Raw genomic sequence first — 22,339 nt, 5'->3', positions numbered from 1 at the left:
ATGCAAACAACAGCTTTTGCAAAGACCAGCAAAAGCTCCTTCTAAAGTTCATGGAGAAACCACAGCAATGAATCCACTCTCATCAGTAAATTCACAACATTGTCTCAAGAAAGAACTTGTTCCATCTATGGCCTTGATAATATCATGCTCTCTAATGGCTCTTATGAAATGAAACATGCATACAAGCTTAAGGTACCTGCCTGAGGTTTAGTATCTGACAATGCTCAGATGTTTACGGCTATCAGAAGCCAAAGAAAGTTAGAAAAATGTTTATTTCAGGTATAAGAAATAGAAAAACAATTAAATATGATTCTGCCCAAGAACCACAGATTCACACATGAAATCCTTGTGCATTCAGTCTATGGAGCAGGATTTTTTTTTTTTCCTGAATCTGCTCTACCTCCTCCTAGTCTTTAAAACAAGAAACTGAACATTAATGATGGTTTTCCATCTCATTACACATGCAGATATTAGAGAGCCTAAGGACACGTGGCCTCTCCACACAAAAAAGTTGCAAATGTGCTGCAGTGAATGGTAGGGGTCAGACCTCAGAAGTCTTGCTCGATGTTCTCCTTGTTGGCCTCCCCATGCTGCTGTTTAATTTGTAAGATTTCGTTTTCTAGTTGCACAATCGTTTGCTCAATCTCATAGTTTTTACTGACCAGAGACACCCACCTGGAACAAAACATAAAAACCCAGAATTTAAATATTAATTAAGACTGTTCAGAGCAATAACTGTTTCTATAATTAAAGAAAGGTAGCTGTGGCTTTGGATCAATCCATTAGATACAAACAAGAAAGCAGTTCTTCAATATCTGATAAACTTCAGCCACTACATATGACCAATTTAAACAGACTAAGTGATGGAACGTTCATTCTCTTTATTTGATGTTAAACCACAATGTGCAAAACCTGACACATTCAGATTCCTGACAGTTAGAAAACTAAGAGTTTTAGAAATAAAGTAAGTTCCGTAGGTGATTTCAAATTGCTAATGTGTCCTCTGCCCTCCCTATTTAGTCACTGTTTCAAGCAGCCACACTTACCCAGTTAAACAACTATTACTTGCAGCTAGTGTTGTTCCCTGATAAAAGATGCACAAGGTGATGCCAATCCTGTGAAGATATCTAACTGGGTCACCAAAAGCCTGTCGGAGGCTATCCTCTCAGAGGGAGAAAAAAAACCCATGCAGAACGTGTATTTGGGGAAGAATTAGATTAAGAGAAGGAGATTTTAGACACTTACGTTGACTCCATCTCTCGTAACTTAGACCCAGCTGTGAGCTGCATGTTCTTTCGCTGCCAGTTGAGATCTTGAATGTTTTTCCTGGGAGAAAATGTTACTTGTTTAACCACACAATTGCATTCACTTTTTTCTGCTCCCCTGGAAGTTTAACATTTGCTAATGTGCTTGAAATGCAGCCCAGCTCCCTTACTCAGCTACTGGAAAGGATCCTGGATACCCAAATGCATAGCACCAGAAGCATGAAGCTCAGTCACAGGCATGCATATAAACTAAACCTAAGTATCACATCTAAAGAGAAAGCGGACTGTGGAATTAAAATTCTCTAAAATTAAACTCAAACATGCTACTAGGGCACGAAAAGCAAAGAGTGTATAAGTTCTGAGCTTAGAGTTCTGTTTTGTCCACTCTGAGAAAAATCAGGATGTTTAAACTAAACTGCACCATTCTCATGAAGCCACCAATGATACCTTTGGATGGAAGTGGCTCCAGTCAGAGGCTGGGAAGAGCAGGATACACAGAGACCATTTAGATTTTGTATTAAATAAAATTAGCACACTGATGAGGTTCTTGCTTTTGTCAGTCTTAATACTCAGACTGCATATCCAAGTTTGTTCTGGAACAAACGCCGTATCAAAAAGCCCCATCACCCCTGCTTCCCACACTCACTGTATCTCAGAAACTAATCCTAAATTGCCCAAGAAAAGCAGGCAGTGGTGAGAAATGGCTTGCTAGGCAACTTCGCCCTTCCCTCTGACAAGGATCCACACAGTGTTTCATGAGATTGTCACCTTCAGACTGGACTACTGTAATTTGCTGTATCAATGAAAAAGCTCCTGCTTGTACAGAATATACCAGTCCATCTCAGCAGGATGAGCTGCCATGATCAGGTCACCCCTGTTCCCTACACCCTCCACTGGTGACCAATCTGCATTTGTTATCTATTCAAGGCTGTAGCCATGATCAAAGCAATCAACAAGTCAAACCTCACACTAGCCGCCTACATAGACCTGCCAAGATTATTGGAATCCTCTGGACAAAAATAACTCCAAGCAGTCAGAACCCATTACCAGTAGCTGTTCTTCAAGGAGGATCCTACAACTGCTAGTTCCTGTTCAGAGTAGGGGTCCAGGCAGAAACAGTTTGTGTGGATTAGAAACAGGAGGACGTGTAGTAAGTTTGTCCAAAAACAATGGACTAATTCACCACCTGCTGCTTCAGCACAAAACCAAAAGAAACATGACCAGACCCTCTTCTCTACAACCCTGGCAGCAGCCTAGGGATGAGTGGAGGCCTTTCTATATCGGTTATTGGAGAATTCCCATTAGAGTTCCTTCCAAGTTTGAACACAAGGATGAGAAAGGGCAGCACTTACCTCAATTTCTGTAGTTCTTTCTGAGCTTGTTCGATCATATGAACCAGGTGTCTAATAAGCAAAGTGTAAAAACAGGAGAACACATTAAATTTATCAGCTCACTCAGAGCTATACAATCAACAGAGGGAAGCAAGGAAAAACAAAGACTGGTGTGTCATTTATTTCTCCCAAATGACATAAGCAACATGATGGTCATACTCCCCACCCAGGCCAAGATGTCTGATATTTGCATCTCACCTTGAAGAGGCACACTGTATCTTATACAATAATTTTACAATAACCCTGCATGATTTGGGTTGACCTGCTGGGGAACAATTAAACACATAGGCCCTAAACTGGAAAATGCACCTCAAAATGCAACAGGCAAAATTACTGACAAGGCTTTTTATTGATTTACAAATGTGATGCTAAACTTTGAGCAAAAAGTCCCTTGGAAACCCGTAATTGAAAAGATAAGAATATGCTCAAATTGGCGCACATTATTCCCCATAATTTTCCTACTTAAGTAAGTAAAATAAAGGTTAATGAATAATTTAGGACACACACATATTGAACTATGATATCCAAAGATGAAAAATTGCTGAATGTTAAAAGAAAGCTTACCTCTCATTAGTTTAATGTTAATAGTTTATGACCATGTATAGAGAATGAGTCGGACAGACCAGTGTAATACGTTTGCTAAGGCTCCTGCCTAGTCTTTCCTTGACATGAGTCTTGCCAATTTCTTTCTTAGGAAGACTTGCTTAAATGATTGTTTACAGCTGACAGGACATTTTATTTTGTTCACAGAATGTACTGTGGGGAGGACTCAGACAGGAGAAAGTTAATCAGTGCAATAAAATACACAAAACGTCATGCTAAAAAGTCCCCGGACAGGGAAAAGCAGGAGTAAGGTGACACAAAGATAATGTGGACAACGTAAGTTACATACATTGAAGTTTGTGCATCCGTATTGTACTTGTTATGTAAGACATGGTGCTTACTATTGATTGGAAGAAAGCTATGCATACGTGATGTGGAAAGTATAAAAAAATACGAAGTGAACGAGGACTGAAGTTGGAGAGTATCTGTCCAGAGACTGAGATGACCATCATGAAGTGGAGAAGAGCGTCCTGGTATCCTGGAACTCAGTAACTTGGGACCCTACCTGTTCCATTTTATCCATTTGTTATTTGTCACATAAATATGATCAGAAACTATAAGTGACAATATTTGTACATTTTCAGATAGAATCAAAGACAAAACCTGACTAAGCATAAATTGGACTCATGCTTCAGTTTCCCACCTTACATTTCAGTTAAGGGCACAAACATCTACCAGGAATTCTCCAACCTCTTTCATTCTGTAGAACTCAGAGCTTCTCTCAGACATCTCTGTGAATGCCTCAATCCTGCCTCTGTCTAGGATTTAACATACTCCTTTCTGCAAACCACCCTGGAAGGGCTCCACAAATTAGCTTGAGAACCACTGAGGAAAGCAGATTCTGGCTAGTTCCCTTAATAGTCACTCAAGACAGATTTCACTGTAAAGTCTAAAACCCTGTCCCCCTCCTCCAGTCTGCCCTCTAGTAAAACTAAACCTCTTCTGAAGAAATGGAGGAGGAAGATCTGGGGACCCTGAACAGATGGACACAAAACCAGCACATGTTGCAGCTGTCTTCTGTTGGGCTCCCTGGGCCCCACTGTATTTGGAACAGTGACAGAGCCTGGAATATAGGATATGACTGTTAGGTGCATGGCACAGCAGAGAGGGTTGTGGAAATAGCAGGGCTACCGCAGCAGGCTATGCAACCACTTCTGTGGTCTCAATAGGAAGGGTGGAGAGAGTTCCCTTCCACCATAACCAGCATACAGACTGATCATATGAACTCTACCATGGTTCCAGGATAGGTTCTGAAGTTGAGAGAGACATTTCAATAGAATTCGGTGATTATACTGAAGAAGTTATATGGAAAACACCTGAAGAACTGAAAATTGACACCACTTCTGTCCAACATTTTCAGAAGAAAAGAAGGAATTGCTTACTCGTTATACACTTTCCAAGCATTGCAGCCATGCTGAGACATTAACTCCAGATTCTCAATCCGAACAGCCTGATGCTCCAGCTGAGCCATTGAGTTATTAACACATTCTTGCCATGCTGTGATATCATTCTTCTGACCAGAGGAGGGAGCAGGCAGTTCATACCTGAAATAAAGCCAACCAGAAAAATGCGTCTCAACTACACTTAAGGTTGTATCATTTAGACCTTCTAGAACAGTTTTGCTCAGAGGCACAAACACTTATCAAGTGTCAACCTAATGTAGAGAAAGCAATCAGCTCAGAACTAGTCATCAACACCCTCCGTATATAGAACAACTTTTATTTGCTCAAATATTATGATTTCAAAATGTCTCTTGCTGAGAACTGCAGGCATGTCACTAAATACCTAATCTCTCTCTACTTCTTGTCAGTCTTCTTTGCTGAAATGAGATTTTGTAATTTTCTACAGCAACATTTCTCACTGAACAGACCCAGGCAGCTCTTAAAATCATAGGGTATGTCTACATTGCAATTAAACTCCCATGGCTGGCCATGTCATTTGACTCCCAGCGCCTCCTGCACGACACCAGGTGGGCGGTACGGGCAGCAGCCCAGAGTGGCCTGCCAAAGGGGGCACCGTGCGCATGGTTTGCCTGATTCCTACGCAACCTGCAGAGAGCCAGCTGGACTGGTTGAGACAGCAGGCGGAGCAGCAGCGTCTGGACGCAGGGGACCCGAGCTGGAGGGGGGCAACTGGACAAAAAAACGAGCCATGTGACTTCTCCAGAGCAGGGGTGCACGCCATGCCCATGGGGGCCAGGGGCACCAAAATGCAAGTTCATCCAGGGTGCCGTTTTCCCTAAGGACAGCCCTGCAGTCGCCACGGAACAGCTGTTCCTCTGGTGCAAGTGGCGCTGGAAGAGAAGGGGAGGAGTGGGGCTGGAAGAGGTGGGGTGGGGCCTTGGGTGAAGTGGTAGATTTGGGGTGGGGCCTCGGGCTCAGAAGAGGGTTCGGGGATCCGCAAAAAATTTTAAATCAAAATGGGGGTACTCAGGTTGCTCAAGTTTGAGAACTGCTGCCCTATAGTATTACTACATTTGAAACAGGCTTTTTATAAGCAAGAACTTCACATCATGATCATATTAGATGAAGATGGGAAGGGGATTCCAAGGCCTAGAAAAGTTAGCACATGCCTATTTGTCTTTGGATCTTCGTTTCCTACTGTTTACCAGAGACTAGACTCATGCTCAGAACCAGCCATCAATATAGAGAAAATAGAGGAAGGAATCTTTTAGTCCACTTTTATTTAGTAAGAAACAATGCAATGTGTAGTTATTTGTCAAAATAAATGTAATTAATGAAATACAGCCCATTACTGCTAGAAGTAGTAGCTTCCCATTTCAAATTGTCAGTATATTTAACAGAGCTGGGCTGACCTATACAACAGAAAAGGTTATCTGCTGAAACTTAAGGGTGGTCAGCCTATCATGTGTCTCAGCCGGATGTCTCTCCACTCTGGCAATCCTGAGTTTTCAACAGAGAGAGGCTGAAGCTATTTGAATTTGCCAAGCCTGAGGCTCCATGGCTGCTTCATCTAAAAAAAGATGTGATTTTGGCTTCTCTGTTCCTCCTGTTAGAAAACGTGACTATATGTTTTAAAGAAAAGTAGCCCTAATTAAAGCTGCAACATTTTCAACAACTAAACAAAGCATTATTAAAATCAGCTGCACAGGACAGGTCTACACTTAAAATGCTGCTTCGGCGCAGCTGCACTGATACAGCTGCGCCGCTGTATCACTTAAGTGAAGACGCTCCTATGCCAACAGGAGAGTTTTTTTTAATCCATCTCCCTGAGAGGCAGTAGATGTGTCAAGAGGAGAAACTCTCCCGTTGACATAGCGCTGTCAACACAGGGGGTTAGGTAGGTATAACTATGTCTCTTAGTTTTACAGATATGGGTCTGTACTGTAGACCTGGCCTAAGAATTGTGCACTACACAGCATCCGTCAGCAGGGGCAGGCCTGCCAGGGTCTGGAACGGTCCCATCCAGACCAGGCCTTGCCCACGCGGTTCATAGATGTTGCTTGTGCGGACTCTCACTCACCGTTTCATGCTGAGGAGCTCTATGGGCTGCCGAGCTGCCAGGCGCTCAAACTCATTCCGCATAATTTCCGTCTGTTGGTGAAGAGCAGATAGTTACCCACAGCCAAGGAGGGGGAGGAGAGACCCAGAGTGCTCCCACCCCCGAGGGCAGGAACGGCCGGAGCCCTGCCACGCAGTGACTGATGGCAGCAGTTCTCTTTGCGCCTCAGCCCCACAGTGAGGGCACAGCTGGCCTGTGCTGCAGCAGCCTCCTGGCAGGACCTGTAACCAGGAGACTTCAAGGCCTGGCTCTGGCTGCCCACAGCACCTCCCTGCGTGGCCAGCCCTGGCTCACCTCAAAGGCACTATAGTCAGGCGTGGGCAGGTAGCTGAGGTAATTCTTAGTGGGCCGGTAGCGTCGCGTCTCCTCCTCCACCAGGGCTGCAGCCTAGAGAGAGAGCAGAGTGGAGCAGGGTCAGCGCACCGTAGGGTTATGTCCAGGTTGTCCTGGACACGACCCTTTTTGTGGTCCTCTGATCTCCGTCTGCGTGGATTTCTGACGTGTGAAGAAACGTGTGGGATTTTTCCTTGCAGGTCAGAATGAGCCGTAGGCTTTCCTCCACCAGGAGTGAGCAAGCCTTGGGTCCCCGTCATTTCTCTGTCCCCACAGCTTTGCGCATTGGGCGGCTGCCCCGTTAGTTATAGCTCTATATCTCCACGCCCCGATTGGTCCCACCCCTGCATCAGTGCTGCTGGATCCCGCCCAGCCAGGCCCACCAGGTACCTGCAGGGGCCGGCTCCCTACCCTGGGGAGGAGACACCCATGGGGAGGCGCTGAATGACGGGCCAGCGCCAACCACCCTCCCACCGTGACAGGGAGCGGCACTGCCCCCACCTTGAGATTGAGGCTGCAGGTACCCCCATATACACCTCCCCCCGGTCCCGTACATACCTCCCTTCCTCCCTCCCCCCCGTACACACACCCCTCCCCCCCCCGGTCCCGTACACACACCCCTCCCCCCCCCCGGTCCCGTACATACCCTCCTCCCTCCCTCCCTCCCTCCCCCCCGTACATGCCCTCCTCCCTCCCTCCCGTACACGCACCCCTCCCCCCCCCGGTCCCGTACATACCCTCCTCCCTCCCTCCCCCCCGTACATGCCCTCCTCCCCCCCGGTCCCGTACACACACCCCTCCCCCCCCGGTCCCATACATACCCTCCTCCCTCCCTCCCCCCCGTACATACCCTCCTCCCTCCCTCCCGTACACACACCCCTCCCCCCCGGTCCCGTACACACACCCCTCCCCCCCCGGTCCCGTACATACCCTCCTCCCTCCCTCCCCCCCGTACATACCCTCCTCCCTCCCTCCCGTACACACCTCCCCAGCCCACACTTTTCCGGGCCCTCCCCTGTACCCCCAGGACACCGGCCGTGTACCCGAGGGGGCCGGGCCCAGCACTCACCGCCTCCCGTACGCCCGGCGCCTCGTAGCCCTGGTCGAAATAGGGTAGCGCATCTACCGCTACCTCCCCGGCCACCAGCCCCAGCCCCAAACCCGGCCCCGGCCCCGACCCCGACATAGCAGCAATGACCGCGTACTCCGCTGCGCCTGCGCGGTGGCCCCACGCCACTGCCCTCAGCGCGCCTGCGCCAGCCCCTTGCCCTCGGTGCGCAGGCGCAGAGAGACGCGCTCCGTCGCTGCCCAACGCGCACGCGCAGTCTGGAGCGCCTCGTCCCGCCACTTTCCGCGCGGCCGCGCCGCTCGCAGGCGGTGTCTCCTCAGAGGCCGGGAGTTGAGGCGCCGCCGTCAGGGCAGGGGGGAGCGTTGCTGCCCTAGCCCGGCCCTCCCTCAGGGAGGGGCTGCGGACAGCGGGGCAGGGCCCGTGCTCGTCGCCTCAGCGCTGGGGCGGGGGGAGGGGCGATGCACAAAGGCTCTGGCCGTAGCCCGGCAGGACCTGACGCTGGTTTGTCACCTCTCGGCCACAGCTTGGCTGGCAGCGTCATGCCAGCGATGAGGGAGCAGGGTAGGCCCCTGGGGGCTTTAGCCACGCTAGGCAGCTGTGCGGAAAAGGCTTCAGCCCCACACGCAAAAGGGAGCCATATTGACAAAGTTCCTAAATGGAGGTGGGTCCCTGCATGCAGCCACCCCCGGTCATTTTACCCACCCCCGGGGTGCTGGCCTGAGGATGAGGAAGGGTGACTGACAAGCTGTAGGTGGCTGCAGACTCCATTTAGAACCGGCCTCCCTGCTGTAGCTCCTGCAGGCTGAACTTACCCTGGGCTAGCCATCACCCCCGCAGCCACAGTAATACCTCGCTGGGAGCTACAGAGAAACCAGTTAACCACGAAAGGCAGTTGTTTTAATATGTTTTATGTGCTCTCACATTTTGGAACTGAACACTTGAGCTTCGATTTAATGAAAAATGAGCTTGTCAGATAACTAGTTCAGACCTAACCGAAAGATTTAAAAGAAAGATTAAAACAGAACTGGAAAAAGTGAGTTAACACAAATCTACAGTTTCTTGTCAAAACAAATAGCATCCCAGCATGGGAGATGCTGAAGCCTCCCCTTCAGCTCTTAACTCTAGCTACCAGGCTTCATAGGGAATTCTACTATTCAGGCATGCACACCACTAACTTATCTCAAGTCTTGGCTGCTTGTTGAGGAGAAAAAGTATCTGGGGTACAGACAACTTATCAGGCAGCTGTTTTCAGACCTAGACAAACTTCTACTGAGGAACACAAGCTCATTCTGTTTATAATCCTGTAACAGAAATTGATCTCTGCTGTGTCAAGCTAGTGCATGAATTCCATGGGCCAGGTCCTCCACCCAGAGCTACTACTTTCTCTTAGCCCTTAAGTTGGAGCACCAGAGAAGACTTATCACTTCACTATTGGGAGTCACTGTATATTACACACACTCAGCATTCAGAGTCTGTTTCAGTTACATGTAAACATCTGTTTATGGGATAAAATTCCATCAGAAACTAGCTTCTAACTGCAGCCAGTGGCCCACAGAATGGTTTGATTAATTGGCTAAACACAATAGGGAAACATCATTAATTACTTTGAATAAATAACTGGCATAAATATATTAAATACAAACCCAGGCAGCTATTGTAAACTATGTTCAACCATCATGGGACTGAATTGCCAGCACCCACTGTATCTGTATTCTTCCCCCACAACAGATGCTGAGGAATCCACATTTCTCAACAGCAGAGAACTAAGATAGGGTGAGGAAAAGAAGAAATCACATTTGTCCAACTTTTTAATTCCACAGTAAAGGCACAAAGCAGCTAGAGAGAGAAAGTTTAGAGGAAGAAAGGATTTGTTTTTAAAATCCTTTTTTAAAATATCTGGCTCAGCATCTGCATCCTTGAGCTACTTTCCTGACATTTGCACGGATTCAACATTAAAAAGTTGATTTTAATGCCAACATTTAAAGAATTACTGTGGCTCCCTATGCGAAGATGATGCCATTTTATCCCCAAAAAATTGCAGTTCTGTTTTGTGGAAGTCACTCAGACCAAACTTATAGCAGTTAAGTGTATGTAATAAGGTAAAGGACAAGCATATTCCCTGTGTCTGTGTGAAGGGTGAGGAGCACTGGACAGTGTGAAATCAGAGTATAGGTCAAATCAACAAAAAATAAGCTGACATTTCCACTTGGTTTTCAAAAACGTAAAGCTTTGTGATAAACAGCTGGGATGTCCAAATTATATTGAATGAAGCTATTTCTGAGTTCAGATCAACCAACAAAGAATATGGCTAGGTGCTATCAAAACCATACACCATGCATATGGTAGTGCACTCGAAGGAGAGAGGGCAAAAGGGAACTGAACAGCAGCCAGAGCAATTCTTCCAGCTCCTAAGGCAGCCCCATGAACCCTCTCTGTGTGCCAGTATTCACACAGCATGACCAACAGCCCTGTCTCATGATTACATTAGCTTAGTCCTTAAATGCTGAATTGGTTTTAACCAAACAGAAAAATTTTCCTAACGAACGGCTCATCAGGCCAAGCAGCAAAAGTATGGAGTCTGAAGCTTCACAAAGAGAAAAAGCTCCCCTTTAAAATTCCCCATCTGTGGGAATGAGGTGATTAGCGTCTCCAGCTGCGTCCATTTCCAGTTTGCCTCTACAACACTCCAATGAAACCAGGCATATGAAGCTGAAGGATTGTACTCATTTTTTGTTTCCATTTTCTCCCAGTATTTGAGCTTTCCATGAACTGAGCTGCAGCTCAGTCCTTATATCTGATACACAATTTGGACAAGATGGCAGCATTTGTATGCAAAACTCCTCTTCATGTCCAAGTGATGAATACATCCCTCTTCAGTGTTTCAGCACCTGTGTTTTCACTTCCTTTGAAGAAATTTAATTTTACTTCCTACAGAGAAAAGAAAAGACAAATTAGAATCAGAAGAGGCTCCAGAATCAGAAGTAAATTAAACAGAATGTCTTAAGTTTCAAAACCATGTAAACCATCTTGACCAACAGAATCATAGTTTGAGATGGAAATGACTTAAGGCTCTTTAGTTCATTCTCATCCAATGCAGGATTGTTCCCAAATGCTTCATCTGGCCCTGTTTTACATGTCTTTAGGGATGGGGCTATCACCACTTATTTTAGCCAAAGATTTCTCAAAATGCATGTTGAGAAGTACCAAGTGTCACTGGCAGGGGATAGATTTGTAAAGAAATGAGTTGCAGCTCATTTTGAGTATTCTGGGGAATTAGCAGCACCTGAGAAAAGTAAAAGACTATGCAAGGTAGAAAATGTGCTCCCCTTTTGGCCACATTCTACCTGCTCAGTGGATACCTTTATAGGCAGGCTCAACAACTGACCTGGCCAACAACAAAACCAAACATTTACCCAGACTGCGAAGAATTTTGTTCATCCCGCTTGGTTCAGTCTCTGGAATGGTCTCCAAATACTCCAAGGCACGGACCTCAAACAGGCCTAGGGAAGAAAAATATCATTTAGCCACTTGAGCTGCAATGTGCAAAGAAATGGAACAAGCTACACCATTGATAACAAAAAGCATAATCTATTAGAGCTCCATCTTGCAGGCACAAACTCCTGCTACAGTAATGTACTTAGGCCCAAAAAGGAGATTCTGCTTTCCATTTGAGAAATACGTTGGCTTAGTAGAGATCATTTCTGTTTGAAAATGAGAAGGGTTAAAAGCCATCAGCACCTTTCAGAGCCCAGTAGCTCCTGCATTACATGGCCAAGGAGCCAAGAGGGGAGATGGCAAGCACAGAGCTTAGATCCTTACTATGATTAGGATCCCTCAGTCTCTTCTGTACCAGCTTCTAAGGATTTTAAATCATACAGGAGAATCCTTTCAGGGTCACTTTGATATATACATTTCTCATTTTATACAAAAGTGACATGTGCACCAGAAAAGTAAGAGGAAATAGCTGGAATTGCAGGTCTCACCTTTGACCCCACTCTTACGGAGTTCCCGATCCTGTATGAATCCTGCAAACATCTGTGTTTCCATGAACAGGTCCAGGAAATGGCGCACATTGCGGGAGGTGTGGGACTTTCGGAATGGCTCTCGCTGGAACACCCGCTCTCCTTTCTCTGTGACGTTCATGTGCAAGGAGTAATGTCCCACAATCTCCACAAAGAACTGTACAAAGGCCTCAGAGACCAGGGAGTTCAGAGTAACATTACCTACCAGAAGGACACAAAAGTCATTATTTCACACTGCAGTAGTCTCCTGGGAGAATATCTCCTTCACTCCTCCTAAAAGCCCACCAAAGTAACAGCCATCTTTCTGGCTCAATAGGGCTAGAAGGGTCACCATAATTAAGATGGGTGGTAACATATATGAATTGCACCAGACACACAAATTGGTATCAGAACTTAATTTGAGTGATTGTTTAGTACAGACCTGCTGATGAACTTGCCTGGAACGATTCACTGCTTTGCAAAGCACTTTTGAGATGAGCGAGTTTAAAAGCTACTGTATAAAACTCTGATTCTGCACATAATGTGTCAGACTACACTCTGAAGTACAGAAACTCTCTCATTTCTGTTTAATGAAGAAGACCTACTGACGTGCCTCAAGTAAAAAGGATTACACGAACTCAAAAATACTACCAAGAGAACAAGCGCTGTCTCACATGGATCAGGCAAATCTAGGGCACTGCATTTCTCATTCTGCCTTTTTATAATCCACCCGAATGGAAAAGCTTCTCTCCGTGAGATCACATGGAAATAACTTGTTAGCATGTGGCCCCAGCCACTTTCTACCATTTATCTCTAATTTGCATGTTCTCTCATCTAGGACAGAGCAAATCTCTCAGGCTTCCATATAGTGCAAACACTTTGATACAATCACCTTGTGTGTAAATCTGCTCCTGTGACAAAATTTCATTTCGTTCTTCCAAAATCTGTACAAGCGCAGCCTGGAGTTTATGAGGTAGGATCTCATCCTCGTCTGATACCTAAACAAAGAGAGATGGCTCTTATGGCACATGTATTACATTTCACATCAATACACAGACTGTCCACGTTGAACAGAGAAAGGGATTCTGGTGACATGCTAGTTTAAGTGATCATATCGGAGTTACTCTATGGAATGGTGTCCACATGCACTGACAGCATAGAATGTGCCCCTTGTGGCCACAGAAATGAAAACATGACAAGCAAATATAAACATTTAAACCAGATACTTAAAGCAGCTAAATTCAAATTCCCATATTACAAATACTCTATACAAAACGAGACTTTCACATCTGATACACCCAGTATGCAGACCAAACTCTGAACATGCCCATGATAAAACACCAAACAAAATTTATTGTGGAGAAAGAGCAAATAACAAGGTCAGTCTTGGTGAGGCACTAATCCTTTAATACCTGTGTCTATCAGACTCCATGTGCTGGCTGCAATGCAAAGTAGATCAGTGAGTCAAAGAGAGAATTCTCAACTGGGAAAAAGGCAATAAGATCATATCAGTACCACAACGGAAATGGAACTGTTTCAGCAAGGATATTTATAGTCTCTGTAAGACCTTATAAGACTAAGCCAAAGAAAAAATGGCCAATATTGTCCTGTAAACCAAGTATAACGGAGATCAGGAAAATCGTTTAAAACTCTCTGCCTCAGTTTCCCCTTCTGTTGGGGATAATCCAGAGTTGCCTCCCGGGGTGTCAAAATGCTTAGCTAAATTAGTATGGCACTAAAGTGTGAAGTGCTAATGAAGTGATATTATTTGAAAAGGAACTATAATCAAGTAGAATATTAAATCATCCAGCATTCTAAAATTAACAAACAGCTCAGAGAATTCACTATGACCACTAGCCCCAAACATAATGCTTTATTTCTACTTAGGGAATTGTTACACACACACTAAACAATACTCTAAAATGTATCTACAGCAACTCTCATTTGAGGATCTCAAAGCATTTTTCAAACAAGAGAGAATATTTGAGACTAGCATAAAATCCCAAGTGAGCAGTGGTGTTTTTTCAAAAAAATCAAATCTAGGAAACAAACTGACTAGACAATAAGAATAGAAACCTTGTGGAGAACAAATGCCCAGAATAGAAGGGAGGCCAAAACACAGGCAGGAAAATTGTGCTGTTGGGAAACAATTACATATCTAGCCCTAAATGGAATAAAGCCCCTCAAAATGCAATTGGCAAAATTACTGACAAGGCCTTTTAACGACTTTAAAGTGAAATGCTAAACTATGAGAAAAAGTCCCTGAAAACTCATGTTTGGCAAAGATAAGAATATGTTGATATAAAGATCATGTTGTTCCCCATAACTTTCCTACTCAAGTAAAAAAATAAAGGTTATGTTAATGAATAATTTAGGATGATTCATATATACTTAATTGTAAAAATTAAACTATGAAGAAAATTGCTGAATGGTAGAAAATAAAGGGTTACATTTTGTTAGTTTAATGTTGATGTACTGTTAATGATTTATAACAGAATGGAAAACAAAACAAATTATGAAAGTTTGGGTAAATGTATAACTGGCTATATGTAATGTTAAATAGTGTTGATTGAAGGAAAGCTAATGAAAATGTAATGTGTAAAGATATAAGAAACCAAGTGAACGAAGGCTCAAACTGGAGAACACCAGTCCAGAAATTGAGATGACCATCATGAAATGTAGAAGAGCTTCCTGGTACCCTGAAACTCAGTAGCTGGACTCCTACCTGTTCCGTCTTTTCTGTTGACTATCTGTTTTTTATACATACATATGATCAAAAATTAGAACTGACAATATTCTGTTTGAAAATTTATAAAGGGAAAAACTGATTAAGCCTAAATTGGATGGACTCATGTCTCAGTTTCCAACCTTACAGTGCCCAAACATCTCTTTCCACATCAGAATCTCAGCTGTCTTACCTTGAACAGAAGACCAGAGTGAGGTCAAAGCAACACAGAAGCTTAGTTTTCTTACTCCACATAGAGAAAGCACTTACAGATATCTGGGCCAGCCTTAAGCATAAGCCAAGTAAGTAGTATCTTGATTCTTGAGGGTCATGTATCCCATGCAAACTCTGGAACTTGCAGGCCAGTACCATCTCCCTCTAACAGAGGATCAGAAGGAAGGCACCACTTTGTCCTAGCCTTGGAGCCCTGCAGATCTAGGTCTGTTGAGTTTCTTGCACATATTTATCCTGTGATGCCCTATGGAGTGACCCTTTGCCCTACATGCTGGGCAGCCATCGGTCATTGGAAAGGTTATTTTACTCACCTGTTGCAGAAAGTTGTCAGCACAAAGATCAACAATCAGTACCTGGGGAAAGAGGAGCAGACATTAATCATTATTATGCCTAGCTCAACTATGCAGCTATAGAGAGAAAAGCACCAGTCACAGCACCACGCAAGCCACACATTTTACACAAACGTCTCCAGTCTTTCAAAACAGTGAAAATTATGGAATTTAGGGCATGGCTACACTGGAAACTTCAAAGTGCTGTCGCGGGACCGCTCCCGCGGCAGCGCTTTGAAGTGAGAGTGTGGTCGCGCGTGAGCACTGGGAGAGAGCTCTCCCAGCGCTCCTGGTAATCCACCTCCACGAGGGGATTAGCTCCCAGCTCTGGGAGCGCGGCTCCCAGCCCTCAGAGCCTGTCTATACTAGCGCTTTAAAGCGCTCAGACTTGCTGCGCTCAGAGGGGTGATTTTTCACACCCATGAGCCAGCAAGGTTGAGCTCTATAAAATGTAAGTGTAGACAAGCCCTTAGAAAATAAAAGCCTGCAGAATATCAATTAGTGGCTGGCAAGTCACCTACAGATTCTGTGTGCACCATATTAAGGGAGAATTTAGTATGTTCTCGCAAAATAAAACAATCCACAGAATTCCTCCCACATGGTTGGCAGGCCAGCAGCATCTGAACTACCCCTTGCATTTCCTCTGTAACATCCCCAAGTCTCACCTCTTCTATGGGCAGGTCCTGGAGCTGCGGCAAGGAGCAAGAAAGAATGCCAATAAGGAATGGGGTTGGAGAGCAGACAATATCTATCATGGATGCTGGTAGAACAGGAATGTAGGTGTGTTGCCAGGTGAAGGGGTAAAGTGTTGCTACCACAGCATGGCCACATTTAGACAAGGTGCTAGAGGGAGAGAAAAAACACAATAAATTGTCAGCACATTAAATGGTCAGATCCCAGCTACAGAGTTAAGTGACAAGTGCCCAGTACTCAGGGAAAATGTAATTCACACACACCAGGACTGAGAAGGAGCCCAAGGTCTCCATTTACATAGTCACTTATTCACATCCTGGTCTTCAAAGGGAGCTGGGGAACAGAAGCTGCATACACAGCTGTCAGATAAAGTCTATCTTGCTAGGTCACATACTAAATGCTCCCTTGTCTCCTTTTGAAGTGCACCATTTAGACTCAACTTCTGATCCAGCTTTTAACAGATTTGCAGTTAAAACTCAGGTTAAATTTTCATGTGCAGAATGAAAACAGTCTTGACTGACTGTCCATATGCATGGGGCCCAGGGCAGCCTGAAGATCCTACATCCATATGCCTAGAGCCTTGGGCAACTTGTGCACTCTTAAGTTCTTAGCACACACAGGGCCCCAAGCAGCTCTTAAAAGGCAACTGTTTCAAAGAAATATAAAACATTAATTTGTTTAGGAAAAAAGGCACAGAAGCAGAAGGACACATGCAACTTCTTAACAAAGCAAGACGTGTTTGACTCATTTCTCACCTCAGATTGTCCGCAACAAAGATCACCCTCCTTTCCAGCAGGAGAGAGGCACACACCCGGATCAGATGGCAGACACTAAGGCACTTAAACAAGCGCTCGAAATCCACATGTTCCAGCCGGGAATCCAACGGACGGCAGAGTTCAATGACCTGAAAGCAGAGCAGAGATGCACAATGAGACTGCAATGCAGAGACAGACCTGGGGATTTGGAAATGCGTCTGAAAACGAAACAATGGATGCTCTACAAAAAGTGGGATGCAAAGGCTCACGAGTGTCATATGCTCTGTCTCACCCTTGGAGAGTGGCGCGAGGTACTGAACTCACCCCTTCTCTATAAGTCTCAAGATTCATTTTTATTGTAGTTTACATTCTTGGAAGCAAAGTTGTCTCCAATGACTTGTGTGGAGACTTTAGGAAACAATCCTCACTCTGAGAAATCTACAGCCAGCACTGCACAGCAGCAAACTGGTCAAGCACCACTATACCAGGCACACACAGTCACCTTATACAGACAGCAACCCACATCCACAGCCAAGTCCTGATTTCACAGTTACCTCATTTCCTGCTCCTGGCAGGAAGCTCTTCACAGTGATTGTGCGTCCGGGAGCAGGGAAAGGGGCCTCCATGACACTGCGCATGAATGGGTGTACCAAGGCTGGGGACATCTCTCGCCTCTTCTCGACCTCATCCAGAATCTGCAAGAAAAATCTCCGGTTGTTGTATTTTTGTTGCAGCACAAGACAGAACTAGGGGTGAAATATATCTCTAGATGTGTGACCACAAACTGCAGCTCCAATAATCAGGACTCTAATCCATATTTATACCTTGACTCGCACCTTGGGGAGGGTTCCTGCACAGATGTGTCACATAGGGACACCAAAACGCAAGCAGAGAGTGGACAGTGTTAAAAATCAGCTGGTGATACCATTAACGGAAGCAAGGAACTGGCTCTGTGGGCCCCAGCATGGTCAATAAATCTCATTATATTGCTGAGAACTCCCATCATAGGTGGGACATGCCCACTTCAGGAATAAAACTGCTGTTGAAATTTAATGGGCTGATTTCCAGCAGTGTCAAATACTGACTTTACTGACTCCCACTGACTTCAGTTTTGAGACATCCCTTTTACCCCATTCAGAATCTCCTCAGAATATCGGATTCCTCCCAGACAAGCATACAGTGGTCACACATATTTAGTTACAGAGCTGTGAAACCAGTCAGAATAGAATCACTGACATGGAGGCTAACTGATATTTGCACACCCCATGGGCATGTAAGTAGGAATGAAGAGATGACATGAAGAGAGGAGACACTAAGGCTTCACATCAGGAGCCCTTTCCTGAGTGTGAAGTGGATTTGGCTGTGGAATGGTCTCCCAAGTGCTGAAGTCATTTAAACTGGGCTAGACAAAGCACTTAGGTAACGTGCAGCAGGGAACCAACCTGCTCAGGGTCAAGGTTACTATTGTCAGATGCAGCAATGCTATTAGAGGCCGCACTGCAGCAGCTCAGCTATTTCCTGGAGCTCTCAAACAGTCAGAAAGGCATTTTGAGAGACACAGGCCTGACTGATGCAGCAGGTTGTAGCGCATGGGGTAGGCTTCTCACTCACCTTGGAGAAGAGGTTGAAACAGCCCAGGCGGCTCACCATGCAGTATACCTCTGGGAGCCGCTTCCCTTTCCCTTCTGGCTACAAGGCAAGGGGAATGCAGAGAGTTACACCTGGAGCAGAGCAAGGGAAGCAAGGCAACGAATACTCATGCCAGCACTTGAGTGATATTGAAGCCTCCCAACGTATTCAGCCCATGTGACTGGATTCCACACCGAGTGCTCTCCGCTACAAATCCCTCTGCACTCAGTTAGAAACTCAAAGGGAGTAACGAGTCCCAAAAACTGGCTCTTGCACACACCTCCCCCATTCATTCTAGGCATTGTGTGCCATGGGGTACTGACAACACCACGCACCTTCCCTCTGCGCTGCTGCTCTACTCTGTCTGAGAGGGCTGGTAACCCCGGAACCCACAGTAAGAGCAATGCGGCTCACACCTAGCCAACAAGCTGCTGCTGATCCAGGGCCTAGCTGGACTGCAAAACCCTCCACCCCCATCAGTGTGGACCCTCTCTATGGCAGCATGTCTCACAAACAGCTGCTTACCAAGAGCTTCTTGCAGTAACCGAACCAACGGCTGCCATCCTCGCCTGTCAGCACGAAGGAAAAGGTTTCACTGGGGAGCCCAAGAACAGAAAGAGTCAGACTCACCATGCAATTCACTGACTGTGGAGGAGGGGGACTCACAGGGGAGCAGGTCAATCGGGGTCTGACATAATGTGGAGCAAGTGCAACACCCCACACCCCATCTGCAGCCGTTTGATCTCAATGTGGAAGACCTAGAAGCTGCTCCCTGGCTTCCGACTCCTTCCCTCCCACATATAGGGGGCCGGGATGCCTGTAGGCTGCAGAAGATTCCTCATCAGGATGCTGTCTCCAAGCTCCTCCATTCTGCCAACCACCAACAGCAGCAGCCACTGCGGGCAGGAACTAACCTCAGGACAGTGCTGCACACTCTACATAAGGTAGAGGCTCTGCTGGGAGTAGCAGAAATGGGGATGAGTAGAGAGATGACCCTGCATGGGGTGGCGTGGACCACCCCTGCACCTTATCTTCCCCTAACACTCTAGATTTTGAGATCAAAGTGAGTTCAGTGTGTTCCCCTTCCCTTGGCCTATCTCTTCAGTTTCATCCCGATTAAGCTACAGCCACCTAAGCTTTGCCCAAGGGGCTGGCAGATTCCTATGCACCCAGCACTGGCATCACGTCTCTCTCAATTACTTCAGGGGGAACTCAGAATCCAGTATCTATTCACAACACAAGCTTTTACCTTTTGAGCTCTGATGTTGGAAGCCAGGCTTTGGGATCTGGAAAGCAGAACTTGGGGATGACCTTTAGCCTCTCCTCGGTATCCTTTGACTGCCTGAAAGGATGCTCGGGCTGGGAAAGGTAACACATGCCTGTTATACAGGACAACTCTTCCAGGATCTCATAGAACAATGGTGGCAGCATTCACTGTAACAGGCATAGTCTCCACCCTGCAGCAGGGGCTTGTGTGCATCAACCCCCAAAAGCCTGATGTAGGTACTGCAGGAGAATATACTCTGGCTACACCAAATTCCCAGCTTCCTCTCATATTGCTCCATGCAGCTCAAAGCACAGAGCTCCAGTGCAGCCTTGACAACAGATTCAGCCCAGGTCTCTTACGGATCTGGTACGTGCTTATTTATCATTAGACCGTTTTGATGGTCAGCTCCCACGAAGAGAAAAGCTAATTCCTGGTCCATGTTCCATCCGAACAACAGAGACTTTTTTGCTACATCCTGTGCCTAATAGGTTTAGCTGAGGATATAGTTTAGTGGCATTTCCCAGCTTATAATACAATAAAGCTGGGCGAGCTCCCCCGGTGATCACTGCAGGGTGAGACTGTCCCGCTCAGTCCTCTTGAGAGGAGATGCCATGATACTAACAGAACAGAAATATCTTCCCAAGGTTACGGTTGTATGTCTGTAATAGGCGGGGATCCCAGCTTGCACAGTAAGGAGAGTATATCCCTCCAATGGTCTCTTACAAAGGGAGGGAAGGGAGCAAGGTTTCGTGCATCATTAAGAGATAAGAAGGGCACAAATTCTTTGACATCAGGTACTGCAGTTACCTCCACTCAGCCCGAGTCAAAGTCCCTCAGAGAGAACAGGAGCACCTCCACTTTCAGAACTGCTCAGGAAGGACAGAGTGGGGGTCATTTAGCGCTTCCCTGTGGGACCACTGACTCAGCTGCATTTGGAGTAAGGGATTCAACCACTTATGGGAAACAGCAGAGAGACAGATCATCATATGGTCTTTTCCAAGGAACGCAAGTCATATTTGGGAATCACGCTTTCAATCACTACACAGTCCAATGGGAACCTCAACATCACTTCAAGTGTCACAAGATGAGACAGGTTAGAAAGGTAACTTGGATGGTCTCCAAAGGATGCCCGTTGTACAGGAGTTTTGCTGGCCCCAGACATCGGAAGACAGGGACAGGCAGATTACTTGGGAGCAATGCTATTTTTAGAGTCAAGACTAATCTGTAATCACAGCACCCAAGGTATAATCAGTGCTCCCTAATTACTGGTATGATATTTTCTCATGAATCCCAGCATGAAAGACCGTCCTGTGTAAATCTGGTTGCATTCAACAAAATATTCTAAATCAGGCAAAGGCTAAACAGACATTGAGAAAATCTTTAGTTTTGTCAGTATCATTATAAAACCAGGCCAACAGCCATGTGGTGCAGACTGGAACTGATCCACTGAAGAGGTGCAGTAGGGAAGGAAGATGCTCTGTCTCCACCTCCCCAGTCTCTGATGGTCACAGGGAGGAAGAACTCAGTGAAACCAAATTTTCACTGCCTTTCAATATTGGGAGTTTATCACTTCCACTCAGTTTCATCCTGTTGAATTGAGACTGCTCTCAGGGGCTGGCAGTGTTCCTTTCCGTGTTTGTGAGTCACCGAGTATGTTTAATCATAATCCTCTCAACTGCATGTCAAATACTTATTGCTCTGGACACAGAAGGTTCCCTTGCAGCCCCTCTTGCCCTTCCATAACGGTGAAATGACTGCACCCCCTACAGAAAGGGAATGCTAATTCCCAACAATAACTTTCTTCTTTTTGCAAGAACCCAGGAGACTTCTTTTCTGGAAACTCTGAAAATCCACAGTATCTTGTGGTGCGCTGCTGAGGCCCACAGGAGAGGAGAGGAAATGCAGCTGTATAGCCAAAGCTGGACCGACCTCATCCTGGCTGCTGTTGATACACAGACAAGGAGGGATGTGTTGACTCATGCCGCATCGGAAACAGTGACTAGATTCCATGGGGTTTCATTCTTTTTTTCCCCAAATATCAAGAAAAGCCACATAAAGCAAACTGAACAAAACTGAGACCAACTGCCAACTACAGAGCCATAAACAAACTCATCAACCACAGCAAGGCTTTAATTCTGCATGTTCAGACCCAAATGCATAGCAAACGGCAGCCTCAGAGATCTCCCACACTAGCCCTGGTGTGACCAGAACTGCAAGGAGCAAGAAGAGTGATAAATAGGAGATGTATAAGTAGTTTGCTCCACAGTCCTACACTGAACAGAGTCTTCAGATGTTAGTCTGCCCAGGCTTTGAGAAGGTCCTCTGTCACTGGTATCTGAGCACCTTCCATGAGAAGTAAAAACATAAATAATCTCTTCCAGCCTGGCCAGCATGGGCTGAGAGGGGAGAGCAGTTCTCATTTCATAAAAGGGCTCAGCAGCAACATTTTCAGTTCAAATGACTTCAGAGGAAACCCAAACCCCTCCTGGGCTTGATTCTCTCTCAGCACTAAAACTGCAAGAG

At 45.8% G+C, this 22,339-nt stretch overlaps 2 protein-coding genes across 2 annotated transcripts in view; both read right to left on the bottom strand.

Annotated features, from left to right (window-relative positions):
- Positions 1-254: 254 nt before the first annotated feature.
- BCAS2 (BCAS2 pre-mRNA processing factor) lies at positions 255-8,579 on the bottom strand. Its single transcript, XM_038380112.2, has 7 exons — positions 8,184-8,579; positions 7,076-7,168; positions 6,743-6,813; positions 4,642-4,803; positions 2,618-2,668; positions 1,246-1,326; positions 255-675 (listed from the first exon to the last, which is right to left on the bottom strand). Exons 1-7 carry the CDS (start codon positions 8,298-8,300, stop codon positions 549-551), a joined length of 702 nt encoding a protein of 233 aa, XP_038236040.1. The 5' UTR covers positions 8,301-8,579; the 3' UTR covers positions 255-548.
- A 1,079-nt stretch (positions 8,580-9,658) lies between these two features.
- DENND2C (DENN domain containing 2C) overlaps positions 9,659-22,339 on the bottom strand; it is a 45,950-nt gene continuing 33,269 nt past the window's right edge. The window contains 11 exon segments of the mRNA XM_038380130.2: positions 9,659-11,111; positions 11,597-11,683; positions 12,167-12,406; positions 13,077-13,182; positions 15,455-15,496; positions 16,138-16,315; positions 16,921-17,069; positions 17,475-17,615; positions 18,532-18,609; positions 19,075-19,144; positions 19,799-19,908. Of these exon segments, the coding sequence (XP_038236058.1) occupies positions 11,080-11,111; positions 11,597-11,683; positions 12,167-12,406; positions 13,077-13,182; positions 15,455-15,496; positions 16,138-16,315; positions 16,921-17,069; positions 17,475-17,615; positions 18,532-18,609; positions 19,075-19,144; positions 19,799-19,908 (1,233 nt within the window). The 3' untranslated portion in view covers positions 9,659-11,079.

This window comes from Dermochelys coriacea, chromosome 21, assembly GCF_009764565.3.
Source record: "Dermochelys coriacea isolate rDerCor1 chromosome 21, rDerCor1.pri.v4, whole genome shotgun sequence".
NCBI lineage: Eukaryota > Metazoa > Chordata > Testudines > Dermochelyidae > Dermochelys > Dermochelys coriacea.
This window is presented reverse-complemented; position numbering and strand designations above follow the sequence as displayed.